Genomic DNA, 27,884 nt, shown 5'->3' with positions numbered 1-27,884 from the left:
TCTTTTCTTTTCTTTTCTTTACTTTTTTTTTTTTTTTTAAGGTACAGAAGCCCAACACCCTGAGCGCATGTCTGTGCGCACTTCAGACCAGCGGCGGCGGACTGCCAAACTCAAACATGGAGTAAAATGGGAGGGAAAAATCCTCAATTATAATATATCACGTGGACAGAGAGGAGCCTGATTTAAAAGCTCACAACTTATATCGTCTTTCGCTCCTGAGAAGGCGAGTCTTGAAGTTCCATCAGTATGGGCAGTCTTTTCTCAGACGCATCTGGACGACTGCAGCAACGGGTCATGGAGAGGTGCCCATAGATGTGCCATTCAAGTACGGACCATGCTCATCTTGGACTTCTCGTTTTCTAAACTGCTCAAGTAATAATAGACCACACTCTTGAAGTTTTTTACAAACTGTAAGGATGTAGTGAGCTGCAGATCGACTAAGACCTAGTTTAAATTTGATCGAGTAGACTAAATTGTTTACCATAGTGCGTTCAGCAATTAGCGCGCAGTCATGGTGAGAAATGTGAACGCTATGGAGTAACTTGCCACCTGCAGAGATTACACTGTAGTCTATCAGTTGTCACAGTTTATAGTGTGTAGCTTTTAGAATATTTAAATAACAAATTAAGTGCAGCTATTTGACTATAGGAACTATGAATCAGCAACTACTTTCTCACCAACATCTTGCATTACTGTTTCTATAGACTAAAACGTAAATCTGTTTGCGTAAATTTGAACGCAAAACTATTCCTCCTCTCCAAACTTTATACTTTGTTTCCTTCTGTAGTCGAGGAATGCGGAGCCAATCATAGATCCAGGAGAGACAAGTTGCTCATGCGGAGTTTGCCCTTCTTCATTAACGGGATTCCCTTCGTCATCACGATCAAACGCAGCGCCCAAATCACCTCCGCCACTATATTGGGGACGTGAGAGCACGAGGCTGGCGTAAGCTTCGCACTACCGTGAAGATGAACATCCAAGTGCTGCCAGAACATAAGCTCTCATCAGTCGCCCCGCTTAAACAGTGCAATGTGGAAAAAAAGGAAGTTGAGCTGATACTGGTGAAGGACCAGAATGGGGTCCAGTACACTAGCTCGTCTGTCATCCCCAACTGCAGTGGCGGCCCCCCTGAAGATGATGAAAGGGAAACTTGGGGAAAGAAAATTGACTTTCTACTGTCTGTTATAGGCTTTGCAGTGGACTTGGCCAATGTGTGGAGATTCCCTTACTTGTGTTACAAGAATGGAGGAGGTAAGTAGACTACAGTGAAGTTGACCTCAGGTCGTTTTGTAATACATATCCATGAAGGACCTATTTCTGTTATGTTGCGAAACAAACGTTTTTAGTTTGCAATGCCTTCCAAAAATTGCCCCTGTATTTATGCAGTTAAGAGGGTGAAACTCTTCCGATCTCAACAATAAAAATCCCAGGTCGTGAGAAATGGTTACTTAATTACATGAATGTATGTGCCATTTAAATAGATTCCCATATTAGTTACTTAGAAATCTAACATTTTTAAATGCACTCAAGTCTAGCTTCTCCAGGAACATGAATGGAAAATGGTATCCATGAATTGCATGTTTATATGAATATAGTATTATCAAGCATGGCCCCAAATCAATATTTCAATAAGATAAACTATTGAAATTATGGGGCGAATAAATGTAAATTAATGTAATATGTATAATTGAAATATTGAGCTAGAAAATGACTTTTTGCATGCATGCCTACAACAGACGGCCATCCACTTGTTATGAAAACTGAATGTTTACTAGAAAGAGGCGTGTCCCCCTTTGGCCGCATTTCCATTCACGTGGGGGGGAAACAGACATGTTTATTGTTTTGTGCAGTGAACTCTCCTGCCAACTCTTCAACAGAGAAAATAACATTAATGCGTCATGCAACCTTCATAATCATCCCTACTCAATTCTAAGGCCATTGTTATTGTTTTTTTTTTAATAATGTGTAGCCAATTATAACAGAATGGTGGCAAATGTTATTGCTGGAATACACTACAAAAAAACTAAGCGTGGAAAGTGAAATACTTTCTTTGAAGCTCTGTTGAATTGAGTGTTTACATGGATTCCAGGACGAAACACGTTTCTAAGTGTGTTTTTTACACTATCTTAGGTGCCTTTTTGATCCCTTACATTCTGTTCCTGGTCATTGCTGGGATGCCCTTATTCTACATGGAGTTAGCCTTGGGCCAGTACAACAGAGAAGGGGCCGCCACAGTCTGGAAGATATGCCCTGTGTTTAAAGGTGAGCCATCCTTTTCCTCAAACCCAGCTTCTCTCTCACCTCTCAACTATGCCTGTCTCACCTCTCCAACCTGTGCTGCATTCCTTCCCTGCTCCTTTCTCTGCCTCTCAGCATGTTTTTCTCATTTCACCTTTCCTTTTTCCTTTGCCACGCTGCCGGCAGCCTCCTCAGCTCTCCTCGACCCTTAGTGTGGTGTTCTCTCTTTTCTTGCTTCTGTTTGTGAATCAACCTGCTGCAGCACTTTTGAAGTGTGGGTCAAAAGGAATATTTTGTGCAAAGCTCTAAAATAATGTCTAAATAATTGTAAAGCGCTATCATGATTCCCCTGACTGTGAAGATTGTAAACCCATTGAACCTTATAACACCTTACCAGAGCTGACTGACATGCAGAGTGTACGTGTGAAACACTGGGAACATAATTGTATATTAAAACCAGGCCCATCTGTTGTCTTTTGAGATGCTATAGCACATTGGCTTTCAGTGATACAGTCAAACAAAATATGGAATTGAATCCTAATTCTAGCCAGCAGGGTAACATACAGACCTGTTGTCTTGGATCCCAGGTTCCAGTTTACACCTCGTATGTGGACACATTGTACAGTGGGTGGAATGCTTGCCCACATGTACAATACTACACACATAATAATGCAATCCAACCATTCTCCTCAGGTGTGGGCTATACTGTCATCATCATCGCCCTGTACGTTGGCTTCTACTACAACGTCATCATAGCTTGGTCTCTCTACTACCTGTTCTCGTCCATGACCAGCGAGCTGCCATGGCTTCACTGTAACAACAGCTGGAACAGCGAGAACTGTACTCTCCCCAAGCACTTCAACGGCTCGTTCTTGGCCAATGGGACATCCTACGCCAAGTTTAAGATCACGCCGGCGGCGGAGTACTATGAGTGAGTACCTCGGGCCTGTCTCTGACTTGTATCTCCATCTGGGCCTCTCAGGAAAGGGCTTATATAGGGTGTCAGTTTTGAACTGTGCTAAATTGAGAATAAGAAGCAATTACTTATAGAATCTTATTGTTTTTTTTCGGTCATTTCAGTCATTTAATTTGACAATTTCAGGACTATATCATATCCTATATCATTAGGATTGAGAGAATAAATGTACAACATAATTTTTTCTGAAATAAAGCGCCAGATAATTGTTAAATAAATATATTATATAAAAATGTATTATTGTATAAAAAAATAAGATAAAATAAACAATGCAGTTTAGTTTCAGTTCAATGAAGTGACATCAAATGAGACGAACCAAAGTAAAGTCCTGAAGTAGCTGTACAAGCAGAAACGGTATGGCTCTCCTATAGCCGCAATCTTGTTGTGACATAATATTTTTGGACCTCTAAGGTTGTGATGGTCCATTCAATAAACACAGGTGATTTTTCTCCATCAGTCAGAATGTGTGTTCACCGTCAGCAGATTTAGCAAAAAAAATAATAATCTTATATTAGGACAAGCATCTTAATGTGTGACGGGTATGTATGACATCTATAAAATGCTTAGGCTGTTAAGTGGGTCACTATCAATAAAACATTTGTGCTGTACTCCCCAAATTCTTGAGTGAACCAGCCATCACCAATTGAGGCATAAAAAAAGCGTAGATTCTGCGTTTGAAGTTCACAGAAAAAAATCCCCATTCACTTGCACTTCAAAGAATTGCAATTCTTCCCCCTCGCTCCTGACTCTGCAGCCCAGAGGAAACCAGTAAACAATACAGTGGTCTTATCTCTCAGCTGATTTGCAGTGTCAGGCACAAACAAAACATGCCAGGAGTGCGTCATATGCAGCCTATGAACAGATCAAAGACTCTGTTTCCCATATTGCCTTGCTGCACTGATGTTTCTTGTGTCGAGTTAATGAACGCATCTGAAACTCCTGTGGCATTTCTCTGTCATCTGTCACCAAAGACGTGAAATGTGAAATGAATAAAGGTAATACCTTTAGATGACCCTCTAGATGGCTCTCTTTAAATCATCATTGGTGTTTGTGCGGTTGTTATCAACCCCTCTCAAAGGTCTTTGGTACATAGACAGCACAACGGCCATTATGTGCCCTTATAACCGTAGTTAATTGTAGACAGGCTGCACTTGTCTTGTCAATGAGAACTCTGCAGCAGACACTCTAGGACAGATACACTACTGCTCCTGCTAGAATATCAAAATTCTGGTAATCTCGTTCTGAGCTGTAAGTTGGCCCTGGACAGGGTCTGGAGACATAAATCAGCCTGCTCGCGTATGGTTGGCAGAATCCGTAGATAACACACTCCATGAGAGAATTGTCTTCCTCTCTCCCAGTTTTTCCAACACTACATTCTTTTCAGTTTTTCTGTGAGTAGAATATCTGAGCTATTCAAATTGATAGCACAGGTAATCGTATCGAAGAAGAGTCTTTAGGACATTGCAACTGGAGACTTTTCCAATGGGATATGCCTCAGGTCTCTTGTGATGTTCAACTCTGTCAACAAAAATTACATAGTGAGTCGTTCTAATTTCTAATACGCATTTTCCCTCTAGATCAAGACCACACAGTCTCTTAAAAACGAATCAGAATGTTGGCCTTAGGATCAGGGTGTAGCGTACCGAGGTACGCACACACCCGTAATGCAATGTCCTACCATCACTATGGTTCACACACCACGTACTTTGATCTGTGCTGACTTATCCTCAGCTGTCCAAGGATGTGCAAAGCCCTCATTTCCTCCCCTATTTGGCCTTTATTATTGTGCTCATTGATCATCACTGCCCTGCAATCTGCCAAGTGGCTGTGAGTACTGTCATTAGAGCTTCTGGGCGGACACAGAGCAGGTGTCATTTACAATGCCATCACAGGGGCTCTGCACTGCTACACACACACACTAATGACAGACCAGGGCTCCCAAAAGGCAAACTGCTGAAAAGATTATGTTGAGGTCAGTGCTCAAAATGCTTTACAAAGTCAGTATGATTAAGACTAAAGACTCAGTGGTAGGAAATAATATAATCATCAATATAAGTCCTTGGAGTTGAATTGTTATTATGTGAATGGAACTCTTTTTTTGTTTGCAGTTGTAACAGCTGCAAATCTAATTGAGGTTAAATTAGCACAGTGTGATGGTCCTTATATTACTGTCTGAGGTTATTACATTAAATGCCTATTAAATTATCAAAAGGTTGTAACTAAGTCCTTGACAATCTTTGTCATTCTTACTTAAACAAGACTATCAATACAACAATCAATGTGGCAATGGTAGCCCTGCGATCGAAGAAGAGAAAGCCAAAAGGTAACTAATTCTGACTCTTTGTCCCTCTAGGACAATGGTTTATTTTGAACGAGCTATTACACAGTTGCTAGGTTTAAGACCCCATTCAAGCATTATGGTGCTTGTGCTCGCAAGGCATTTAACTGTTCGACTACTCCAGCTTGGCGACACTGACAGAGTGTGCCGTGCCCAGTTGTGTATGTGTGAATCTGTGCCACTGCAAGCCCCTCTCTAAAAATTCAGTTGCTCCTCACATCCCACTTCCGCACAGGGCTTTCAAAAGGCCTGGCAATTGCAAAGGTAACATTTGAAAGAATTGTCAAAAGTCGTCAAAAGGCTATCCTAATTTCTGAGTAATAAAAATGTGTGCCAATGAATGTACCATGATGTTGAGCTTTGCCGTGAGTCCTTCAAAGATATTAGGCCATCTTCTCAGTGTTGTACCAGTTTAGTTTTCAAGTACTTCCCTTTGTGTAGGACACTGTGACTTCAATTATAGAGGGCAGGCGTTCTGTGAGCCATTTTGAAATGAGTTGGAGATTCATACCTCTCTCCAACTGACTCAATCATGAAATCCTCTGTCTGAGTATGATCCAGCTCCAGAGTGTGAAGATCTATCACTAGGACATGCAACCATAAATCCACGATAACATGAACACAAGGGCCTCCTTGTTTCTTGCATATGTGGATGTTGAGCAAGTTCTTAACGGTGCTTCTCATATAACCTGGACTTGGAGGCCCTTTGGGTGCTCTGGATGAAAATGAGAATGATTGTGTAAGCAGAAACTGTTGGATCAACTGTCAGCCGACATGGGGAGTGATATTTTGGACTGCCAAAAGTACTTCTACCTTAGGGAATCGCTGTTTGAGGTGTTTCTCCACAACATCAGTTTGATCTCAGGTCCACCCTCGGATAAAGAGGTCCAAGAGTTGTCATTACTCAAGAGATGAACAAAGCCTGTGCTCAAGATGCACTGTGGTTCTTTGAATGGGTGAAAGGTGAAATTTTATATGAACTATTTTATAAATTTTTAATTCCATCTGACACAGTAGACTTATGAATAAGCAGTATCATCGGTATTGTATTCTACTCTTGATAGCCTGGCCATTGTAGTTGTAAACTAGCTGTTTCAACATGAAAGTTGGATTGGACCTAAAGTATGTGAGCCGTCAGAGAACATCCACATGGCTCACTAGCTGTCTGTCTAGCAGGGCAGATGGTCAGGTCTCACAGGGTCAGACCACAGCTCAACACTCATGACCACTCTGCTCAACAATAATACCTAGAAAATTATCCCATTGTGTGCGTTGCTACCATAAAATTAACTGATTATTTCAGTAATCAAACAGACTGTATAACATGATTTTTGACATTTGATAAAGGTTGGCAAACTTCAGGAAAACATCCTAAGGCTGGACTTTGGTCTGTGCCTTGCCTACTGTATGTTGTTTTTGCATGTCCATGGTAATCTATGTTGCCTTCCCTTGAACCAGCACAAGCCATGCACTACATGGTACACTGTACAGTATCAAACCATTCAATCAACTCACATACTGTCGATTTTATAGATCCCCTACATGCTTAAGCAGTTGCATTTGATTTTATGTCAAGGACAACTTGATGGATCTGCCTCATTAGGGAGGGCCATTTGCGTAGAATCTAACAAGATTGCTTCGATTATACTCCAATTTCCCTGCAAGTGATGCAGAGCACACTTGAAAATAATATACTTTGCTGATAAAGTAACGGTTTGCATTCTAAGTATAGTTTTTTATAAAAATACACATCATCAATCTAACTTTTATGCCTTCATGAGGTATTTGTGATGTTTCCGCATTCCATTGAGTTCCCGTTCTCGTTTTGTGTGTGGAGCAGAGATGACTTTTGCATATGCGTTGCCACTGCAATGCTTCAACAGGCTGTATCCTTCATGCATGGTGTACAGAGATGCAAACAATGTGGTGGATGGGTACTGTACATAACAGTTGACTTGGGGCCAAAAAACCTTCAGGTCGCTGATCAGGTCAGAGAGAGACAAGATAAGAGGGATTGTGTTTAGAACACCAGGGCCACAGGGACATGGATTGATGTCATGGGTAGCTTTCACAATGTGCATATCAGATATCAGATGAACCATTAGTCTTAGAGGCTCAACCCAAACAACACTTGACCTTGGCCGGTCAGAACCACAGGACTGAGTCCATCCTTTTTTGGTCTCTCTATCTCCCTCTCCCTGAAGGCCTCACAACTTTGAATTTATTATCATGAGGAGATAAAAGGGTCTGTTGGATGTATTTATGAGCAGGCCGTGGTCCTTTGGGGTTTTATGTCTGGACACCGAATTCTTTTCCCCGTTTCTGTGTTATTGAGTTCATGTGTCTTTAGGCAGAGATATGGTTGTTTAGCCAGTTGTTTATATCATATTCTGATGCAAAGCCGTCCTGTAATCCCGATCGTCATCAAGGCTAGTTGGATTCCCGGCCATCACAAAGGCCCAAGAATCTCGTGCAACCCTGAAATCAGCTGTGCCTTGATGAAGATGATCGTGACGATGGGTTTATGTGGGGTTTTGTCATTTAATTTATCTAATTTAGACAGCTAAACTGTCTGTGTCAGTGGGAATAACCCACCCACCCGCTCCCCCTTGAGATGAGCCCTCCTTGGCTTGGAACTGCCAAACTCTGGCCTGATTACATATGGATGGTCAAACAAGTATGTCAGGAACTACCCTATAAGGGTGCAATGACTATTTCAAGTAGCAATCTTTCAAAGCAGAAGCATATTCCTTGTCAACGCAGTGTATAACTGTCGTCTTCACCTTTGAACAGATCAACTGAGCAGTGGCAGCTTCTGTGTAGCCTCAACTATTCAGCAACATGTTGACCTTTGAACCGCATTCTCCCTTTGAAGTGAGGTGCTTCCTACTCAGAGCCTATGCATGTGCTGAACCTTCCTCCAATGGCCACTGGAGCTGGTGTGCCTTCGTTTTCATCTCCAGAGGCTTGGGGGAACAGTGCCCAGCAGGAAATATTTATCTATGGACGGTGGACACCCTATTTGTCTGGCCTCTGTAATTTATGTGACGGTGAAACACTTGAACCTTTGAACATCTCTTTAACTTACTCTAGTCAGAGCACTGGGGGGGAATGGCTCCCAAGAGATTGTCATCATTGTTTTTATCAAAACACACGACCTGTCAAATGGTTAGAGACAGATTTACATGTGTGTGAGGAGAGAACAAACCCTTCCTGCACTGTACAGTACCAAGGCCCTGAATTAATCCCCTGTTCTGTCTATTTGCATAATGTAACCTTGTATTGAAATTGTATTCAGAAGTTTGATGAAATATCCTTTTTCAAGTTATTAGATATTGTTAAGAAAAAAAACATGTAGGTTGTTCAAATCACCCCAGAGTTTTTGAAGCGTGCGCAAAGAGTTTGGGATAGTGATGAGAGTGAGTTCTATCCTGAGAACACCCAGGCTCTCTCCCTGGAGCAGGTGACTGATTGTCACTGATTGTCACCGAAAACACCCCTCGCTCCGGACCCCCCGGCCAGGGAAAACAATTTAGCTTGAGATATATAGCCTTCCCGATGTCATCATGAGCTTTTACATATATTGAATTTATCTTTTTTATGACAGCTCTGTAAGTGAAAGAAAGCATCTGTTAGAATGTGTGGGTGAAATTGGTGTGTAAGCTTTTTATGTCCTATAATGCACGTGTGTGTGCGTGTGTGTGTTCTTCAGGCGGGGTGTGTTGCATCTCCATGAGAGCAGGGGCATCCAGGACCTGGGCTTACCCCGCTGGGAGCTCACTCTATGTCTTGTGGTTGTGGTCTTCATCCTATACTTCAGCCTGTGGAAGGGCGTTAAGTCCTCAGGCAAGGTAATCGACAACTCTCACAAACTCACACATTTACAATACATGACCTCATTCAGTTATTGTGTTAATTGTATCCATTCAATTAGCCCTCCACTTCATGCATTCATTAATTCATTCATTTGTTTATGTATTGATCGTTCCTGTGTTGTTCTCAGGTGGTGTACATCACAGCCACTATGCCCTACGTGGTGCTGTTTGTGTTGTTGATCCGAGGCATCACTCTGCCAGGTGCCATGGACGGCATACGGGCCTACCTCCACATCGACTTCAACATGCTCAATAACCCCAAGGTCAAACACACACACACAGATACAACTCTCACACTACAGTACTGTATGTCACTGCCATGGCCATGTCTAGCCTATATTTGATTGATTTTGCTGTAAGCTGTGGTGTTGCTCTTCAAAAAGCAAAGCCAAAGGTTAAATGGGGATCTTGATTGGCCACCTGTATCATGTCATGTGGATCTGTGCTTCTAGGTGTGGATCGATGCTGCCACACAGATCTTCTACTCTCTAGGAGCAGGCTTCGGGGTGCTCATCGCCTTCGCCAGCTACAACAAATTCGACAACAACTGCTACAGGTAGTTTTCCTTGTGTCGTCCTTTGAGCAGTGCCATGGCCTTCGCTAGCGTTCTGTCCCTTGTCCCCCCAGGTAAACAAACAAAGGGCCAGAGAGGGTGTGTTTGTCTGCTCTCCTAGCCAACACGAGAGCCCGCCTCAGACAGACACTAGAGCCTGAACTGACCCCAGATCCTGGGCTCTGCTGATGATTATCCTCTCTAATAGGTTACTGCAGATGAAATACAGGCTGCTGCAGTTGGCTCTGTTATTGCTTTGACTCGCAATCTGGCCCTAAACACACTCTACTTAATGGAGTAGGTACATCCTAATGGGTTTTTCAATGTGTGTGTGTTTGTTTGTTTGTTTGTGTGTGTGTGGTGCGTACATACATCCGAGCGTGCTTAGGTAAGTGTCGGTTCAATAGCTGGGTCTATTTTTAGTTTGATTCTTATCTCGCCCAGACTGTACCTGGCAGGTCTTAGGATCTGCTGGAGAGCTTCCAAGCCTACTGTGTGTGTGTGTCTGAAGCTACACTGTGTGTGTGTGTGTGGGTGTCTGAAGCTACTGTGTGTGGGTGTCTGAAGCTACTGTGTGTGTGTGTGTGCGTGTGTGTGTGTGTGTGTGTGTCTGAAGCTATTGTGTGTGTGTGTGTCTGAAGCTACTGTGTGTGTGTGTCTGAAGCTACTGTGTGTGGGTGTCTGAAGCAACTGTGTGTGTGTGTGTGTCTGAAGCTACTGTGTGTGTGTGTGTGTGTGTGTGTGTGTGTGTCTGAAGCTACTGTGTGTGTGTCTGCAACTACTGTGTGTGTGTGTGTCTAAAGGTACTGTGTGTGTGTGTGTGTGTGTCTGAAGCTACTGTGTGTGTGTGTCTGAAGCTTCTGTGCATCGGCCGAGCCCAGAGGACAACACATGCGAGTGTGACGCCCACCGGTACTGTTTGTTGGGCAACGTGCCAAACCCTCCTCCGCTTCCTCCCCCTGTACCTCCCTCCGCCGCCCGCTTTCCCTCACCACCCCTCTGACAGAGGGGACCTGTGGAGTGATGGCAGGTGGTATTTACATTAACGCTGTCCCCATGGGGGACCTCGACTAGGTGAAAGATCAACGGTTTCAGCAACATGCTCGCCTGGTAAACATTGCAGCAGTGCATGTACTTTACAGCACCATTTGGTCAGGCTCTGCCAGGGTTGTCTGACACACTACAATGCTTCTCTATTGACTTAATTGTTCCCACCGGCGTTATTACACACAGATGCTGGGAGTTAGCACCTAAGCAAGCGAAGCGACACTTGCATTGTGAGTCCAACTGCATTGTTGCAATGCTGCTGAAGGACTTGATGTGTTTGAGGGTGGTTACTTCTGGAGCCGGCGCTTGAATGAGGATTTTGTAAAAGTTGGCTGCTACACTACCTCACAAGGTCCAGAAATCTTGCAGACGAAGAATCTGGCAGACAGAGGGAAATGGAATGGGGGCGCGGAAGGGTCTTGGGTTGGTTCAGGTTATGCTATAAAACAGAGCTCCGTTGTCCTGTAACCACCAGTTAGACTGTTGTGTGTGTGTGTGGTAATTGAACACAAAAGCTCCACTGAGATTGGAGAGAACACTGCCTGGGTTCCCTATTACAGAGAGAGCAAGGGGTCGCCATTGTCTGTGAGACAAAACCTGAGGAAACTAACCAGAATGGGCTTCCAGTAAAAACGTCTGTGGATTTATTGTGGTTATAGGTAGAAGAATGTCTTTGAATTTCACCATGGGTAATAAAAGTCAAAAAGACAAACTGTTTAAGTGTTATGTTGTCATAAAGAAATGTCACTATCATGTTACGCGAAGGTTTATAGAACTTTTGTGTGTGTGTGGGTGGGGATGTGTGTGTGTGTGGGTGGGGATGTGTGTGTGTGTGTGGATGTGTGTGTGTGTGTGTGTGTTTCGTCCATACAGGGATGCTCTCCTGACCAGTACAGTGAACTGTGTCACCAGCTTCTTCTCAGGGTTTGCCATCTTTTCTGTGCTGGGTTACATGGCTGACAAACATGGCGTGAAAATAGAGGACGTAGCCACAGATGGTCAGTACACACACATACACACACATACGTACTTTAATGAACATCCGTTCAGTCAGCACAGAGTGAACAGAATGTCAGGTGGTTGCCACAGTTGCTTAAAGACTTTCAAATGGAAAATGACAGGTTTCCAACAACTGTTTTGAATGAAACCTTTTCAGCGATCCATGTAAATATTGACTGCAGAGAGCAGATTGGCAGCGATACAAAAACATTTGGATTTGGGGAAAATTGGAATAACTTCCTTTAGTATGGCTGCTCTCATTTTTTGTTGATCTCTCCTGCCACCTCAACTACAACTCAACAGCCTGGAGCTGATGAGAGAGGAGATAACGCTGTGTCTGTAACACCTCTCTTTTTAACCTGTTTCAACATTCCTCCACTACGCTCTTGTTTCTTAATGTTCACAACTTGCTCATTATGTCAAGTGCAGGACAAGCAGTCAGTTTTATTGTATCATGTTATACAACAATGTTGTTTTATGTGCATGTGAATCCAGGGGCAGGACTGGTGTTCATTATCTACCCAGAGGCCATCTCCACTTTGCCCGGTTCTACGTTTTGGGCCATCGTATTCTTCATCATGCTGCTGACGCTGGGTATCGACAGCTCTGTGAGTCACCCCTCCCCACCTCTCCTCCCACCAGACCTCACCCCTCCCCACCTCTCCTCCCACCAGACCTCACCCCTCCCCATCTCTCCTCCCACCAGACCTCACCCCTCCCCACCTCTCCTCCCACCAGACCTCACCCCTCCCCACCTCTCCTCCCACCAGACCTCACCCCTCCACACCTCTCCTCCCACCAGACCTCACCCCTCCCCACCTCTCCTCCCACCAGACCTCACCCCTCCCCACCTCTCCTCCCACCAGACCTCACCCCTCCCCACCTCTCCTCCCACCAGACCTCACCCCTCCCCATCTCTCCTCCCACCAGACCTCACCCTTCCCCACCTCTCCTCCCACCAGACCTCACCCTTCCCCACCTCTCCTCCCTCCAGACCTCACCCCTCCCCACCCTCTACTCCCTCCAGACCTCACCCCTCCACACCTCTCCTCCCACCAGACCTCACCCCTCCCCAAATCTCCTCCCTCCAGACCACACCCCTCCCCACCTCTCTTCCCACCAAGACTAGCTGCCATATTTGAATGTTCTTGCAATCGATTGCAAACTTTGAAGATACTATTCAAGAATTCACTTCAGTCATATCTTTCACCCTTCACTTTTTCACATAATATTACGAAATCACTTGACCAAAAAAAAAAACACCAATCTGACGTGTGCAGTCACACACGCTTCATGTTTTCCTATTGTGGGTTCCTGCCTTTAGTGTTGGAAATGGAGGTTCTCTGAGTAGGCTAGCATCCAGAGCTACGGGTGTTTTGCTGCTCCAGTGTTGCCTAATAACCCCAGTGTTTCCCCTACCATTATATTAGGGGGGCGCCCGCCGCCGCCCCCCGCCCCCCCTCCCCAAAGCTGTAAACCTAGGGGGAACACTGAACCCCATAGCGTGAGGTGGAAAATTGTATTCACCACGGTTAGAATGTGTGAACTCAGGAAAACGTCTCAGAGAATGAAAATGTTCCTTATTAAATATTTGTTTGACACAAAGTGGCCCTTTTACTTTAAATCAAAGTGAGATGTCAAAGGCACACACAATGTTGCAAAATGTTGAGGTTTGGAGCAAGCGACTCTTGCAGGAGAGTTTAAACAGCAGGGAACAGACTTGATGTTGTTTTAGGGTTCTGTGTAAAAAATCCAACTTATCATAATGTGTGTGTGTGTGTATGTGTATGTGGTTATGTGTGTGTGTGCATTCCAGATGGGCGGTATGGAGGCAGTAATTACAGGCCTCACTGACGACTTCAAAATCCTCAAGAGGAACAGGAAACTGTTCACCTTCGCCACTGCATTCGGCACTTTCCTGGTCGCCTTGTTCTGCATCACTAACGTCAGTCACTTCTTCTGAGTTTCTTCTTCCATGGTTTCTCTGAGAGAGCATAGATAAATAATATTAGCTACTAGCCCGAATCATTCACATGGCTTTGCTTGCTCGCATGATCAGATTAGTGAAGCCGTTGAGAACCTTATAATATATACCAGATTTTTGTTGTTTTTTGTTGAGGAGCATGACGACAAAACGAGACAGGGAGTCTGTTTCTAAGAATCCGGTTTATACACTTTCCTTCTGTATTTCATTCTTTCTTTTTCTCTCTCTTTCTCTCTCTCTCTGGCTCTCTCTCTCTCTCTCTTGCCTTTTTTCTACAGGGAGGCATCTATGTCCTTACTCTACTAGATAACTACGCAGCAGGAACCTCTATACTGTTTGCGGTGCTGATCGAAGCTATAGGGGTGTCCTGGTTTTACGGTAAGACGCCAAGTTGTCTCAGCACGTCGCTCAAACGCCATGTTGAACTGTATGGTCACTGGATGGCATGGTGTGTCGTAAAACAAACCTCTGGTCTGCTTTAAACATTTAAGACGGGTAACTTTACCTGTGCTCTGTTATAGCAGGCCCTTCCTCCCTTCCTCTCTCCCTCCACCTCGCCACCCTGACCTCCTCGTCTCCAGCTACCCCACCCTGACCTCCTCGTCTCCAGCTACCCCACCCTGACCTTCCCCAACCGCCTGGTCACTGGAATCCTCTCTGTCCCTGAGCCCTGCAGCTATTGATGACATTAGAATGTGGTCACACAAAGCCCCCCACCCACTGTGAGACAAACTGGCTTCGCCACTACACAGGCCAAGCACATTACCGAGAGAGGGAGAGGAGTGGATGTCACACACAAGGCCTGAATGTGTATACAAGGCCTGCATGTGATATAGAAGACCTACTGTACATGTCTGCCTGTCTCTGTGTTCCTCTGCAGGAGTGGACCGTTTCAGTGAGGATATTGAGCGCATGATGGGCTTCAAGCCAGGTCTCTACTGGAGGCTGTGCTGGAAATTTGTCAGCCCAGCCTTCCTGCTGGTGAGGATGAGATTTGGGTTGGGAAAGAAGTATTAGACACCAAGAGGTGTTGGGGGTTGGGGATGGTTGGAGTTGCTGGAGAGCAAATGTGATATTGATGTTCTATATGCCCCTGCGTCGGTGCATGGCTTCTCTCTCTCTCTTGTCCCATGGTGTGTCTGAATGTATTATAATGAATTCATTTGACAAGCATTGCTGATTACTTGGGTATCAAATGAACAGAACAGCCCCTTTTGAACAGACTGATTCACCTAGTGAAGGGGAGGAATCCACACGTCTTTAATTGAGGTCAAATGTGTATTCTGTGAATGAAATCTAGATGTGAATTTGTAAGGGGCAGGCTTATTGAAAGCACATGAATCAGTTTAGTGTAAACATTCATATTCCCTGAATGGTCTTCATCAACTGTAATCTAGAGTAAGTATTCTTCCCCATGGAGAATGTATAAGGCAACAGGATATGTAGTTCTCTTGATAGAAAGCTAATGTATCCTGAATATCTTTAGATCTAACCTTATGTCCAGTGAGAAGTCACATTGTTTCATTTGATTCAATATGGTAGTTATGTTTCCCCAAGGTCTAAGCCAGATAAGAAAGCTCTCAGCTCAGCAGTGGAAGTCACGCTCAGGTTCAGCTTCAGTCTCTTCAGTGTGCTGACAGATTTCACTGCCACTGGCAAGTGGTAAAAACTGAATGTTTTTGGTATTAACCAGGGTCACTGACCTCCACGTGATGGCTAACTGCTAGTGATGTGTCCGGCTCTCTGGGGCCAGAGGTGGGGTTCCCTTGCCATCTAATCGGGTGCAGGTGGGCCAGACTTCTTCCCAGAACATCAGGTCAAACCCAGAGGGAAACTGAACCGCTTCACCTGCAGTCTGTTCAGCTCAACTCAATCCAATTTCACCTTTGTAATGCTGGGGGATAAACAATGGGGAATTGGTTCTGAGAGAAACAAAGGTTAGTCTGTGCCGAATTATCTCACTCTCTTTTTCCTTGTCTCTCGCCCTCTCTTTCTTTCTGTGTTTCCTCAGTTTGTGGTGGTTGCCAGCATCGTGACCTCAACTGGCCTGAATTACGATGACTATGTCTTCCCTCAGTGGTCCAACGTGGTTGGCTGGGGTGTGGCCATGTCCTCTATGCTCTTGGTCCCCATCTACGCCATCTACAAGTTTTGCAGCGTGTCAGGCACTTTCAAACAGGTCAGGCCTTAAAATAACAACCTCTTATCTGCATCAATGTATTTATTTAACGTAGAGACTAGTTCCCCTTCAGTGCCAGTTGTTGATGTAAATTTGAAGTGCAAAACCATAGCCTTGATGTTTTTGTATTTCCTGGTTGGTCCGTTCTTGAGGGACACTTCTATGTGATCTGGCTCCTTCAAAGCTCATAGAAAATCCATGATCCTAATCATCAAAGCTGAGGAATGTTTCCCTTCTTGCCCACCAGTAAACAGTGTTATGGCACAGTACCTTACCCCCTCCAACACACACACACACCCACACACACACACAGACACACAGACAGACACACTCTTTAGGAGTTTCCTTCTGATGGCAGCCTGTGGTAGATTCCTTCATGATCTCCATGACCGTTTTTCTTCAACTGTAATTTTTCTGGCTCAGACTGGACCCTATCCACAGTGGTTTACAGCATAATGAACCCAACTCCCCCAGCCATCAGAGTATATACAGCTAATACGATGCTGGAGGTCACAGCACATGCAGCCCAGCTCAGTCAGAATCAGTCTAAGGCTTGACCTCTCAGCGATCTAGATGTCCCTGCCTGGGCATTTCGTAAGATTTACAGATATGAGTGACAGATAAAGGAATGGGTATTGTTTATTCAAGTTTTGTGACGATGCAATCTGCTGTGTTTCAGAGGATAGCTTACTGCATCACACCTGAACATGAACATCACCTAGTGGCCGAGGGGAACATCAGGCAGTTCACGGTAATTAATCTATTTAGGGCTGAGAGCGAGTGGACTAGACATAACTACTGCTATTGTATTATTAAATCAATAAATGGCATTCATTGTGATTAGTTACGATAGTTTAAATGCTGCTCAAATTAACTGTACCCAATCGAATTATGTTATCTTTTCAGCTTAAGCACTGGTTGGCCATCTGACACCCAACAGGCTGCCCAACATTCCTCACTGTCCAAAATTCCAGCATGTTGGAGCCACGGCGTTCTGGCGGCAGACATGTCTACCCATGAGCCTCCGGTCGGAGGGCGAACAGGGAGAGCCAGGCTTGAACTTTTCTCACCTCTGACCTACACTGTCCCTCCCCTCCCTCACTCCCTGGCTGGCACACTGGCTTTACACATAGTCAATATCATCCATTTTTCCAACAAGCAACTTATTAGCCAAGACACACTCTGTTCAAAAGGTAACATTTTGAAGGGGTGGTTCATGGATACTTATTTTCCTTTCCATGTCAGTGTATATTTTTTATTTAAGCTGTGCTTGTTTCTGCAGAGTAAGACACTAAAGCCAAGAGAAAAAATATTGCTTGCAATGTATATTTTGACTATGATTTTTGTTTGCTCTGCTTTGTTTATACAGAGTGTGTAAGACACTGAAACCAAGAGAAAAAATAATCAATCAGAATCAGTCCACTAGGTAAGGTGTAGTACAGGATAGGGGTGGAAAATGTAATTAGCTTTTCTTTTTTTTAAGACCCTCAAGCCATAAGGATAGAAATTGAGTTTTTGTGCTGTCTTTGAGATGCCAAGTAGATACAGCAAGTAATTATTGGGAGGGAAAGTCTTCATTCTTTTGAAAGCAGCTTAACTGTGTCAGTGCCTTATCAAGGAAGACACATCAGAACCAGTTCAAGGTTACTCTTCACCACCCCTACTTAACATCTCTGCAGATCTCAACTGTGGCTTACATACGCTCCCGGTTACGACAACGGCTATTCATTCAGTTGAATGATTCCTTTTTGATCCTTGAAATCCAAGGTTATTCACCTGGGCTTGTGTTATGTGCATAGAGACATGCAGCTTTTGTCAACTGTTTTTTAAAAAGGGAACAATTTATATTTGAACTTCAATTTGTTTTGCAGTCAGGGTCATTCCAAAGCTCCATTGAAGGCTCAACAGATGGGCAGTTGTTTTTTGGTAGTATCTTATTACTCAACTATTCCATATTTCCTCTTCAAAGAAATGCGTAAAATGTTCTTCACCCTGCAAAAGCGTCTTACAGTGTGCTTTCAGGAAGAGATGCTTGGGGAAGGCCCTTTGGCAGGTTTTGTTTTCCAGAACTTCAAAAGCTTTGAGAGCAGTTCATATCTAAAATACAGTCCTATGTGTTTTACTTTCTAAGGAATGATGAAGTTACTGTTTTGATTGTTGGCCAAGGAAGAAATAGCTTGTTTATCAAAAAAAAGACTTGACTGCAGTTTTATAACAGAAAGGTTCAACTAAACAAATTACTTTTCATAACTTTTGGTTTAGTGTCGTTGCACCTTTCCAATGCTTTGTTACATGTCTATGAGGAAAATCAGTAGCTTATCCTTCAAAGAGTGTATGTGTGGTTTTGTACCGTATGCGTGTTTTTGTGTGCGTGGAGGGGTGACAAGTGATCTTATATTGCCTCAATTGTGCTATAAAAATGTTATGTTAAATGGACAATTACATTTGTTTAGTTTTTATCTTGATTTACAGAAGATTCACCACCATTGAAGTGCCAAATGTTTCCTTTTCAGTATTCCTATTTGTATCTATTTATTGCAATTGAGTTTCATTGGAATTTGAACCGTATATCGTAAAAAAAAACTATTGGCAGGATAAAAGCCACACATAAGAATTCAATAGTATATGGAAATATAAGATATGAAAAATATATAAATATATTCTTTTGTTATATATCCAATCTTGTATTTATCAAATTGTTTATAACAAAAACGTGAATGTAAAGTATTTTAAACGTAACTGTCTGCTGTTATATCACGGTGTTCGATGTAAGTAAGATGAACTATTTAGAGATGTAGTCTTCAGCGTAACCTGGGGAAATTTTGCCACGTGAATGTAGGCAAATAAGCCCTGGCTTTGCTGAACAATGTTTACAGAATACTGTGTACAATACAAACGTCCAGTTGAACGTGAGTGACAAATATCTATAAAGAAGTAAAAATATGCACACTATTATAATAAAAAGTTTCTTCTACACACACTCTCGGGGTGTATGAAGTGGTTATTGTTGGGGCCTTCAAGGGGCACACTGTCCGAGGACACCAGCAGGAGCCTGGTACAGCAGGGTGTGTTGAAGCCTGGGATCAGGGAACGGGCCTTCCCTTCCTGGGAGGGAACATCCCTTCTGCAGCCTTGCCCCTAGTCACCTTCACAGACCAGAATTCACCTCTCCTCTCTGTCAGGAAGCTCTGTATTATTATGGTTTGGTAGTGAAAGAGAAAACAAAGTTCGAACTCTTCTAGGAGCTACTTCCTCTGCCTTTTCATAGGGGTCTCCTCTGAACACTGGGAATTACACTGTTTGTGTTTGTTATATTGTTTGGTTTGGTATATTCTGCTTCAGGCGTAATGACAGACTGCATCAAAGCACCACCACCTGTGAGCAGCTATCAGCAGCACTGCAAACTTGCAGGAGAGAAAAAGGCCCTGGTGCCCTTTTGTTTTTTTCAGCAACAAGTAACAATGAAGGAAGAAGCTCAAAGCTCTTACAGTGTGGAGAGGGTAAATAATTTACAACAACACGGCGTAGCCCAGCTATGTCACATATTACAAAGAATTATCCAGCTAAGAAAATCTTTTATCCACAAACTAAATAGGGGGACATTATACAGAATTGTAAAAATGCATACTGTACCTTTTCTAGCACTTCCTAGAAATCTTGTACTGTAGCCGTGTACTACAGTATGTGCAATACTAATTTAATTAATTTAATTTTAGTCATTTAGCAGACGCTCTTATCCAGAGCGACTTACAGTACAGTAAGTACAGGGACATTCCCCCCGAAGCAAGTAGGGTGAAGTGCCTTGCCCAAGGACACAACGTCATTTGGTGGCACAGCCGGGAATCGAACCAGCAACCTTCTGATTACTAGCCCGATTCCCTAACCGCTCAGCCATCTGACTCCCTGACTCTCTGACTCCCAATACTACACTGTCCTGTGTGATGAATCAGTAACTTGGGAGCATAGGCTATTTAATCTCTCTCGTCTGTTTGCATTCTTCCTTTTCGTGCTGAGTGAGGGCTTCTGGCTACATAAGCTGACTGGGCCATTCTACTGTAGCCCACAGTACATCCCGCCGCTCTTTGTGCACACTATGCGGCCATGTCATGCAGTGGTGTGCCTAGCCCAGTCTTTGTGCACACAAACCCACACCACTGCTTATGTTTAAATGGTGCCTCGCCATGGCCCCTGCCACCCTAATTCATCCATTGTGTGTTATTTCAACAGGCAAGCAAAGCTTGAGATTCAAGGAATATATTTTTTTTTTCCAGTTCCAGCTTTGATAAGCAACCCTCACATTGTAAGATTGATCGTGTATCCCCACTGTATATCAGCGATCGAACATGTGAACTGAGGTGTGTGATGAGTAATTTGCACTCTGGAGGCAATCTGTCAGCTCAATATACTATGCTGACTTAGTCTGTCCAGCAATGCTAAAATAATTGCTTTTCTACTGACCATCATGTTGTTTAATAAACTGAATACACTGTTTCTGTAGTTCTTCCCTTTAAGCCACTGTGTGTAGCATTCTAGTAGGGCTTCATCATCCCTGTGAACAGCTAATTGTGCAACACACCCACAGAGAATTTAACCTGAAGGCGTTTTGGTCCTGTTGCTGTTGCTAATTCATTGACCTCAATAGGTCTTATTCGATTAACACCAGCCAGTGGTTTCTATTTGGTGTCTGCTGAGTAAAATAATGAGAGCATCTATTCATTATGTCTTTGACATTGAATCCTCATATGCAAGGTAAATTCTACTCTCACAGTAACAGTTTGTATATGAACCTGTGTTAAATCATCATGAGGTATTAAAGGTGTCCTTTGAGAGTTATGGCATGAAAAAGACATCTGCTTTTACGATATATAAAATTACAAACTTTATATAATGTCTCTGGACTTTATCACAGACACCTACTGCTGGATCACTTATGTGGGTGACTCACAGACAAGGTGTAAAGGTGTATAATAGTGGGCTGGTGAAGTGACACTCCAGAGTTCACTGATTTTAATTGAGTTAGCTTTGACTTTGAGAAATAGAGGGAAACGTAGAAATGACTAGAATCAAACAGAGACAAACCCTAACCCTAAACAAAGAGACAGACATTAACAGAGAAAGTAATTAAAAATTATTTGAGAGGGAGGGAGAAAGATAAAGAGAGAGAGTGCTCACAGTGTATGTCTAAGACTGTTTTAAATGACCCCCTAAAGTCTGGAAGTGGCTCTTGTTGTGACAGAAGCTATCAAAGTAGATAATCTGTTGGCTCTTGATTCCAAAAGCGGTCAGCCATAACATACAGGACACAGCAGTGTTCCATTTTTATTTTGTTCTGCCTGCAATTCAATCAGGAGAAATAATGACAGGGGGGGGTGACATCCGGTATTTCACCTGGAAACACCCAATAACATGCTGCTTTCAGACTTCTGATCTGCCAGCCAACATCTAGGATTGGCAAAGCTCATTCAAAATAATCACTTGTTTGATGTCAAGGGGGCAAGTTTGTCATTGTTGTCCATATGTGTCCCTCCCTACAATGAACCACAGATAGATAGGGGTCATCACCTTGGCATGTCAAGGTAAACATAATCAAACTCTAAAGTAAATGCCTTTGCAGCCAGCATTGTGTACTGTCACATCAAGTGTAGCTGACAGACACAACACGTGACACGTCAGGGCATGTGATATAATCAATGAAGAGTTGTACTGTTAGTGAGTGCTTTATGTCCCTATGTAACCCCAAACCATGTGTGCTTGTTTAGAATCTTGGGAGCTTTGGAAGGCTTTGGGGGATTCATAGCCACTCTCTCTCAAACCTAGTAAAACTTTTGACAGACCTCAGGTCTAGCACTCCAAAGGTCTCTTCTTCTTGGACCATGTGATGGCTTCCAAGTAATGAAGGATATCAATGTGCTTTACTGGTTATATTTCATCAGTTTTTCTCCATATAACTGTACTGTACATTGCAAGGCAATCTTCAATAATTGTTTAACAGCATATTTCTGACATGACACAGTGGCACCATAAGTGTGATATGACTATATCCCTGTGCTATAAACATTTTATGGTTTACAGGGCTGCTCAAGTACTATACTGTAAGGTAGAGAATCTCAACTCTGCATGTCCTAAAGCTTTACTGTGTGGGGTGTTCTTGAAGCCAGACAAAGACAGGGCCAGCTTGACTTATTGATAAGGATAGACTTCAGTTTAGGCTGTAATATCTAATCACACGGTATTAGAAAGACATCGGTTCTATCAACAACACAGCAGAAACTTCTGGGGATATGGTGCTTGTTGTTCCATAGGCTATGAATGATTTGGCCATGTTAGCCAGACGTGCTTCTAGAAGGACCTTTCAAGTCCTGAGGGTGGTGTTGTACCCATTATGGCAACGATAAAGTATGAAACAGAACACGTACTATCTGTATTAGCCTTCACAGAGAGGCCTATTCAGTACAGACTGTTCTTATCAGGCCAGGTATCATTGTTGTTACCGGGGAAAGACAGTCATAATGGGATGGGAACTCTGCAAATGGGAGATAACACAATGTCAAAAAGCAGGATGTCTTTCATTTCATATGGAACTCTCTAATTGGACACTTCCATTGATATTAACAGGAGATGAACTCTTTCTCGCTCTCTCTCTCTTTCTCTCTCTCTCTCTCTTTCTCTCTCTCTCTCTCTCTCTCTCTCTCTCTCTCTCTCTCTCTCTCTCTCTCTCTCTCTCTCTCTCTCTCTCTCTCTCTCTCTCTCTCTCTCTCTCTCTCTCTCTCTCTCTCTCTCTCTCTCTCTCTCTCTCTCTCTCTCTCTCTCTCTCTCTCTCTCTCTCTTTCTCTCTCTCTCTCTCTTTCTCTCTCTCTCTCTCTCTCTCTCTCTCTCTCTCTTTCTCTCTCTCTCTCTCTTTCTCTCTCTCTCTTTCTCTCTCTCTCTCTCTTTCTCTCTCTCTCTCTCTTTCTTTCCCCCTGATGATCTGTTCTGATAAAGGCCTGACTTGACTGTCATTTCGGTCAGTCTTATCTCTCCCTGCCTTACTGAGGCACCCGTTGGGGCTTATTGCGCCAAAAAGGTCAAAACCACAAACTTTCATCAAATTTGTTTAACCAATAAAAGTCAAACTGGCCCTCCGCAGACTGCCTCCTAATTGCGAGCTCTGTGCAGCACTAATGTGATTGGGGGGAAAGGAGGACTTTTTTTGGTTTGCCTCCTCATTCTGAGGTCTTATTTTCTATTTGTAATCCAATTGTCAGGGATTAATCCATGTGACCGAATTACAAAGTTTTGTTGATAGTAGGAACTCCTCTATGAAGCCTTTGCGAAAATTGATAAGGTGATGTTACGTGCTTAGTGGATGCTTTGTATACTCTATTTCAAAGCATGGTTGAGCAGGGAAGATTTGACATATTACAGAAGATTAGGCTTGAGAGCTTCACTGATATGAATAGGCTCTCTCAAAGACATTGGCAAAAGTCGGCTTCACATTAATGCCCTTCATTAAGGACTCTAAAGAAAGACTATAAACAACATGTTGAACGATGGGAAAAATCAGGGTCTCACTTTTCTTGGGTTCCCACAATAACAACTATAACTGTGGTTATGTAATAATTTTGTTGTTTTTCTCTATCTCCATAGTTAGGCAATATAATCTCCTAAAGTTCCGGGTGGTAACAGATATTAGGAAACCAAGGCATAACCTTCTTATTTGTAAAAAAATCCAATGAATGGCTTAATTTGAAAGGGACCTTACGTTGCTATCAGCTTGGCAAGTCTGATTAGTTGTCCTCACATGAAACATCAGACCATCCACAGATGTCCCATGAAAATCATTATGGTTGTAAAATCCACAAATCCCCCAAAGATCTGAACTCAGAGGGCAACCATTAACATTCTAGCCTAGCTGTAAAAGTAGGAGAGTGGTACTAATGGGCAACCTCTCATTGAACTCAAGACAAGTATCCAGTAGCTGGCAGTGAAGTGAGCTCAGGTTGTGACTGTACAATCGACTGCTTCCTGTACACATGGAAACCCCATATGGGATGTGCAGGTTCCATCGTGTTCACATAGCTGCAGTGTATAGGCCTGTGACTGGACCATAACAGATATTATTAGAGAGAAGGTCAGGCAAGAGTTCTTCCTCTGGCTGGGGAGTATTTGGGGTGTAACAGAGGAAGTCAAGCATCAAGGGTCTTTTTAAGTACAGTAAATATTCCCTGTGGTTGTTTTTCTTGGCTAGGCGATGGAAGCGTGGTGAGGGATGAGCTTTTTCCACTCTGTATCTACCCTGTATCAGTTACCGATTTAAAGCATTGGACCCAAATATGTGTTGTTCCTCTTAGATCTGTGGCATTGTTTTTATTTTCGAATACATGTCATCATGTCCCATTAACATTTTCCATTACTGCTTGCCAAACATGTGTTAAGATATCACAACTGGGATGGAAAACGTTAGTATTTTTACATGATTACATGGGTGAGTAGATATTGTAAAACTTTGTTAAACTTGGATGAAGTTAGTTTAAAATAATTCTACAAATGAACCATATCAATCAGAATGGAGAAACAAAGTGAAGCCCCCTCAGTTCTCAGTCTATGGGCTAATGGTGGCTCTATAACCTTTTGGTGCTGCTGGCTGTACAGAACAATAGTGTCTGTCCATGCTGTACGTACATCCAATGTTTCTGGATTAGAGAGTCACTGAAGGATCACATTCCATAGACATACTATACATGAAGAGTCTCACGTGGCACTAGCAGTTGGAATCTCAGCCAAGGCAAGGTAAGATTTGAGTGACCACATGACTGTTAAAAAGAGCAAACCAGTGAATGCTTTGTGGGCACCGAAAGGACACTTAACTTGTTTCTCACTGGCAGTTGCCATTCAACTTCTTTCCATGGGGACTTTGGGAATCTAAGTCACCTTTGTCAGCTTTCTACACAGATGTCCATGTCCAGCCTCAGACTCAATCTCCCCAAGGTGATGTCCCAACAACATGGACCCAACATGGACCCAACCACTCAACCACTCAGCAACCATGGAGTTTTCATCTGGAGGGATTAAGTCATGGCTTTATCTGTACATGGTTAGATATTTATCTGTACATGGTTAGATATTTACATCTACATTTGCACTTTATTTATTTGCCAGGTGCTTTTATCCAAAGTGACATAATAGAGTGGAGAACACCTCTGAAAATCAAGTATCAGATTGGTATGTTGCACAAATACTAAAACAACTTTATCGGTATCAATTGCAGCTTTTTGAACTTTTGCACCTCAGCACCAGTTGAAAACATTCTATTCTGGGACTGTTGTAATCAGCTTCACTTTTGCACTCTCTGCCAACAGCCAGCAGCCACCATTGTACATATTTACACTTTACTGAGATAGACTTGCATAAAAAGCATTCTTCAAGCAATCGAGCTTGACCATGTTTGTTTTGGACAAAGTCCCCCCCCCTTCCCATCCTCTACAAACACATGTGAACACATACACACAGACAGCCCCACACAGTGTATATTTTAAGCACATGCCACAAACATCTGACATAATTTTCAATAATTTATTTGTGAGAGTGACAGGGTAACAGTTGAGTGGTAAAAATAGACAGGGCAGAGAACATTTCACAGTGGCAGCGCTCTGATGTTCTAGAAGCTGGCAAATTACTGAAGGAAATTACAAGGTAAGTCTTTCCATCTGAGCACTCATATGTCCCCACTTCATCAACACAACCATTTGCAGGGAAACACGCAGTATTGAGAAACATCATTGGAAATGTATCTGGATCAACATTTTAAGGCCATTTTAGAGACAATTCCATCTCATCATGTAACGGACACCAATCCTACACCAAAACTGTAGAACAGTTGAACATACCAACGGAGAACCTGAGCAATGAATATGCAGACTGTACTCTTTCCTGGCTTCTTCTTTGAACTTGCACGAACCTCACAGCCAGACATGTCCATCAACATCATAAAAGCAGAGGTTTTGGAACCGTAGGCTGCACCAGGGTATTGTCTAAATCTCTGAGGTACTAAGTAACACTGTAAGAGATAACGCTCCTAGAAAAATGGTACATCTCACTCATGCACTTGATTTGGAAGTCGGTGACACCAGCTCCACCATGTGGGTGGAATAATTGAATAATTAGTTACCTGGTTGGTCCCTATGATTAATCAGGTGTCCGACAGTACAACCAACGGTTCAAATCGTGGTTTTGGAAATAAACGACTTTGTGTCAGACATCACAGATGAAAAGATTGTTTGGCAGTCCATTTCCTCTCCCAAACCTCTTCGCAACACATCAGATAACTGCACCGTCGACTCTGTGGCAAACTTTGTGGAATCTCCGCAAACTGCACCTGAGCAGGCATAAAAAATATCCTATCAAATGCAAAGAGCTTTAGCAATTGGATGACGGCATGGAGCAGCAGGATAGCCACTCTGATGTCTGATAAGTCAGGATGTCCCCATGGAGAACATACGTAACTGCAAAATAATTAGTTAACTATCTACCATCTTCATGATATTGCCTGCATACCCTTTTAAATTGTTTGACTATGTAATTGTTTTCATTTATTGTAGACTGATTTTTTCACTGTAGGTTAACTATAAATCTTTTTTTGTTATGGTCTGTTTTCATGTAAAAATTAGCTGGTGTGATATTCATTTCAAGGACATGCAATGGCCTCTAAATCTTTTGGACCTACTGTTGAACTGGAAAGGTCTCATGGAAAAATACTCCAATTAAGGCCCGAGCCTTGTGTACTGATATAAACATTTCCTGTGAGTGGAGACCAAATTATTTGCCTCGTACTCACAAGAATCTTAGTATTTCATCAGTTTAATATAGATTATAGATATTCACTGGTATGGCAGAGAATACAGAACACTTGTTTTTAAATTACAGTCTGATAGGTCAAATGTCACTCAAATTCTGATGCAGACTAAAACAGGTGGCTTCCAGTTCAAATATTGGCTGAGAAAAAGCCACGTGGGCGATGAGGCAAAACACATGAACTGATGCATTTTACTGTACATACATATGACTGTGTACTCTCTGCCTAATGGGGCTCCAGTATCTTTATCTTCCAGTAGCGAACCGTGACTCTTAAACCTTGGCCCTCTGACCCCAATTACTCGTCAGAATAAAACACGATACAGCACGCACACAGCATTAGGCCTACATGACATTGTGTTGGTCATTACGCACTATTTGAGCCAGCCCTTGCGGCACTATTTACGGTAATTGTGCATAATGACGTTGTGTTGGTACATTTAGCCTACAGATTGACCGGTCATTCTGCACAAAACTATAACATAGGCTAGGCTAGGGCTACAAAACAGTGGCAGCGGCCGCCAGAATAAAATCAGTTGGCACGGCGGTCGAAAGTTTAAAATGACATAGCCTACCTTTGATGATCTTTACTTGAAATTGGATAAACTTCCTAAATCAGAAAATCCATCTTTGGCCCAGGTCCCACTCTCCGCGCCAAACAGCAAACAATCCCAATTCCCAACAGTAAAGCTTTTGCTCTTTGGTTGATCCTGTCATCCACCGGTACCGCATATAATTGCTGGAATTGAAATTCCTCTCAAAACCTTTGGTTTTCTGCACAAATTTAAGTTATTGTGTAGGTCTTCCTTTGCCGATTAACTCATTAAAAGTTAACCTTGAAAACGGCGCATATAACAAATGTGAA

The 27,884-nt window shown here is 43.0% G+C and overlaps 1 protein-coding gene and 1 long non-coding RNA gene across 2 annotated transcripts; one reads left to right on the top strand and one right to left on the bottom strand.

Moving 5' to 3' along the window:
* Window positions 1-95: 95 nt before the first annotated feature.
* On the top strand, window positions 96-19,162 carry slc6a2 (solute carrier family 6 member 2). The gene is made up of 15 exons (XM_062471100.1): window positions 96-372; window positions 788-1,251; window positions 2,131-2,262; window positions 2,932-3,169; window positions 9,265-9,403; window positions 9,556-9,690; window positions 9,880-9,983; window positions 11,901-12,025; window positions 12,522-12,634; window positions 13,843-13,971; window positions 14,289-14,388; window positions 14,891-14,991; window positions 16,022-16,189; window positions 16,869-16,940; window positions 17,096-19,162. Exons 2-15 carry the CDS (start codon window positions 969-971, stop codon window positions 17,117-17,119), a joined length of 1,863 nt encoding a protein of 620 aa, XP_062327084.1. The 5' UTR covers window positions 96-372; window positions 788-968; the 3' UTR covers window positions 17,120-19,162.
* Window positions 9,043-27,884, bottom strand: LOC134027874 (uncharacterized). The gene is made up of 3 exons (XR_009931479.1): window positions 27,595-27,884; window positions 9,318-9,373; window positions 9,043-9,161 (listed from the first exon to the last, which is right to left on the bottom strand). It is a non-coding gene; the product is annotated as an uncharacterized LOC134027874 (long non-coding RNA).

Source organism: Osmerus eperlanus, chromosome 10 (assembly GCF_963692335.1).
Source record: "Osmerus eperlanus chromosome 10, fOsmEpe2.1, whole genome shotgun sequence".
NCBI lineage: Eukaryota > Metazoa > Chordata > Actinopteri > Osmeriformes > Osmeridae > Osmerus > Osmerus eperlanus.
The sequence above is the reverse complement of the archived record's forward strand: the minus strand, read 5'-3'. Positions and strand labels throughout refer to the sequence as shown.

Excerpts from the sequence above, each read along its gene's own strand:
- slc6a2 (XM_062471100.1), top strand. The coding sequence starts at position 969 with ATGAACATCCAAGTGCTGCCAGAACATAAGCTCTCATCAGTCGCCCCG. Across the intron at positions 1,252-2,130 it reads GTGTTACAAGAATGGAGGAG|GTGCCTTTTTGATCCCTTAC; the intron begins GTAAGTAGACTA and ends ACACTATCTTAG. Across the intron at positions 13,972-14,288 it reads CCTTGTTCTGCATCACTAAC|GGAGGCATCTATGTCCTTAC; the intron begins GTCAGTCACTTC and ends TTTTTTCTACAG.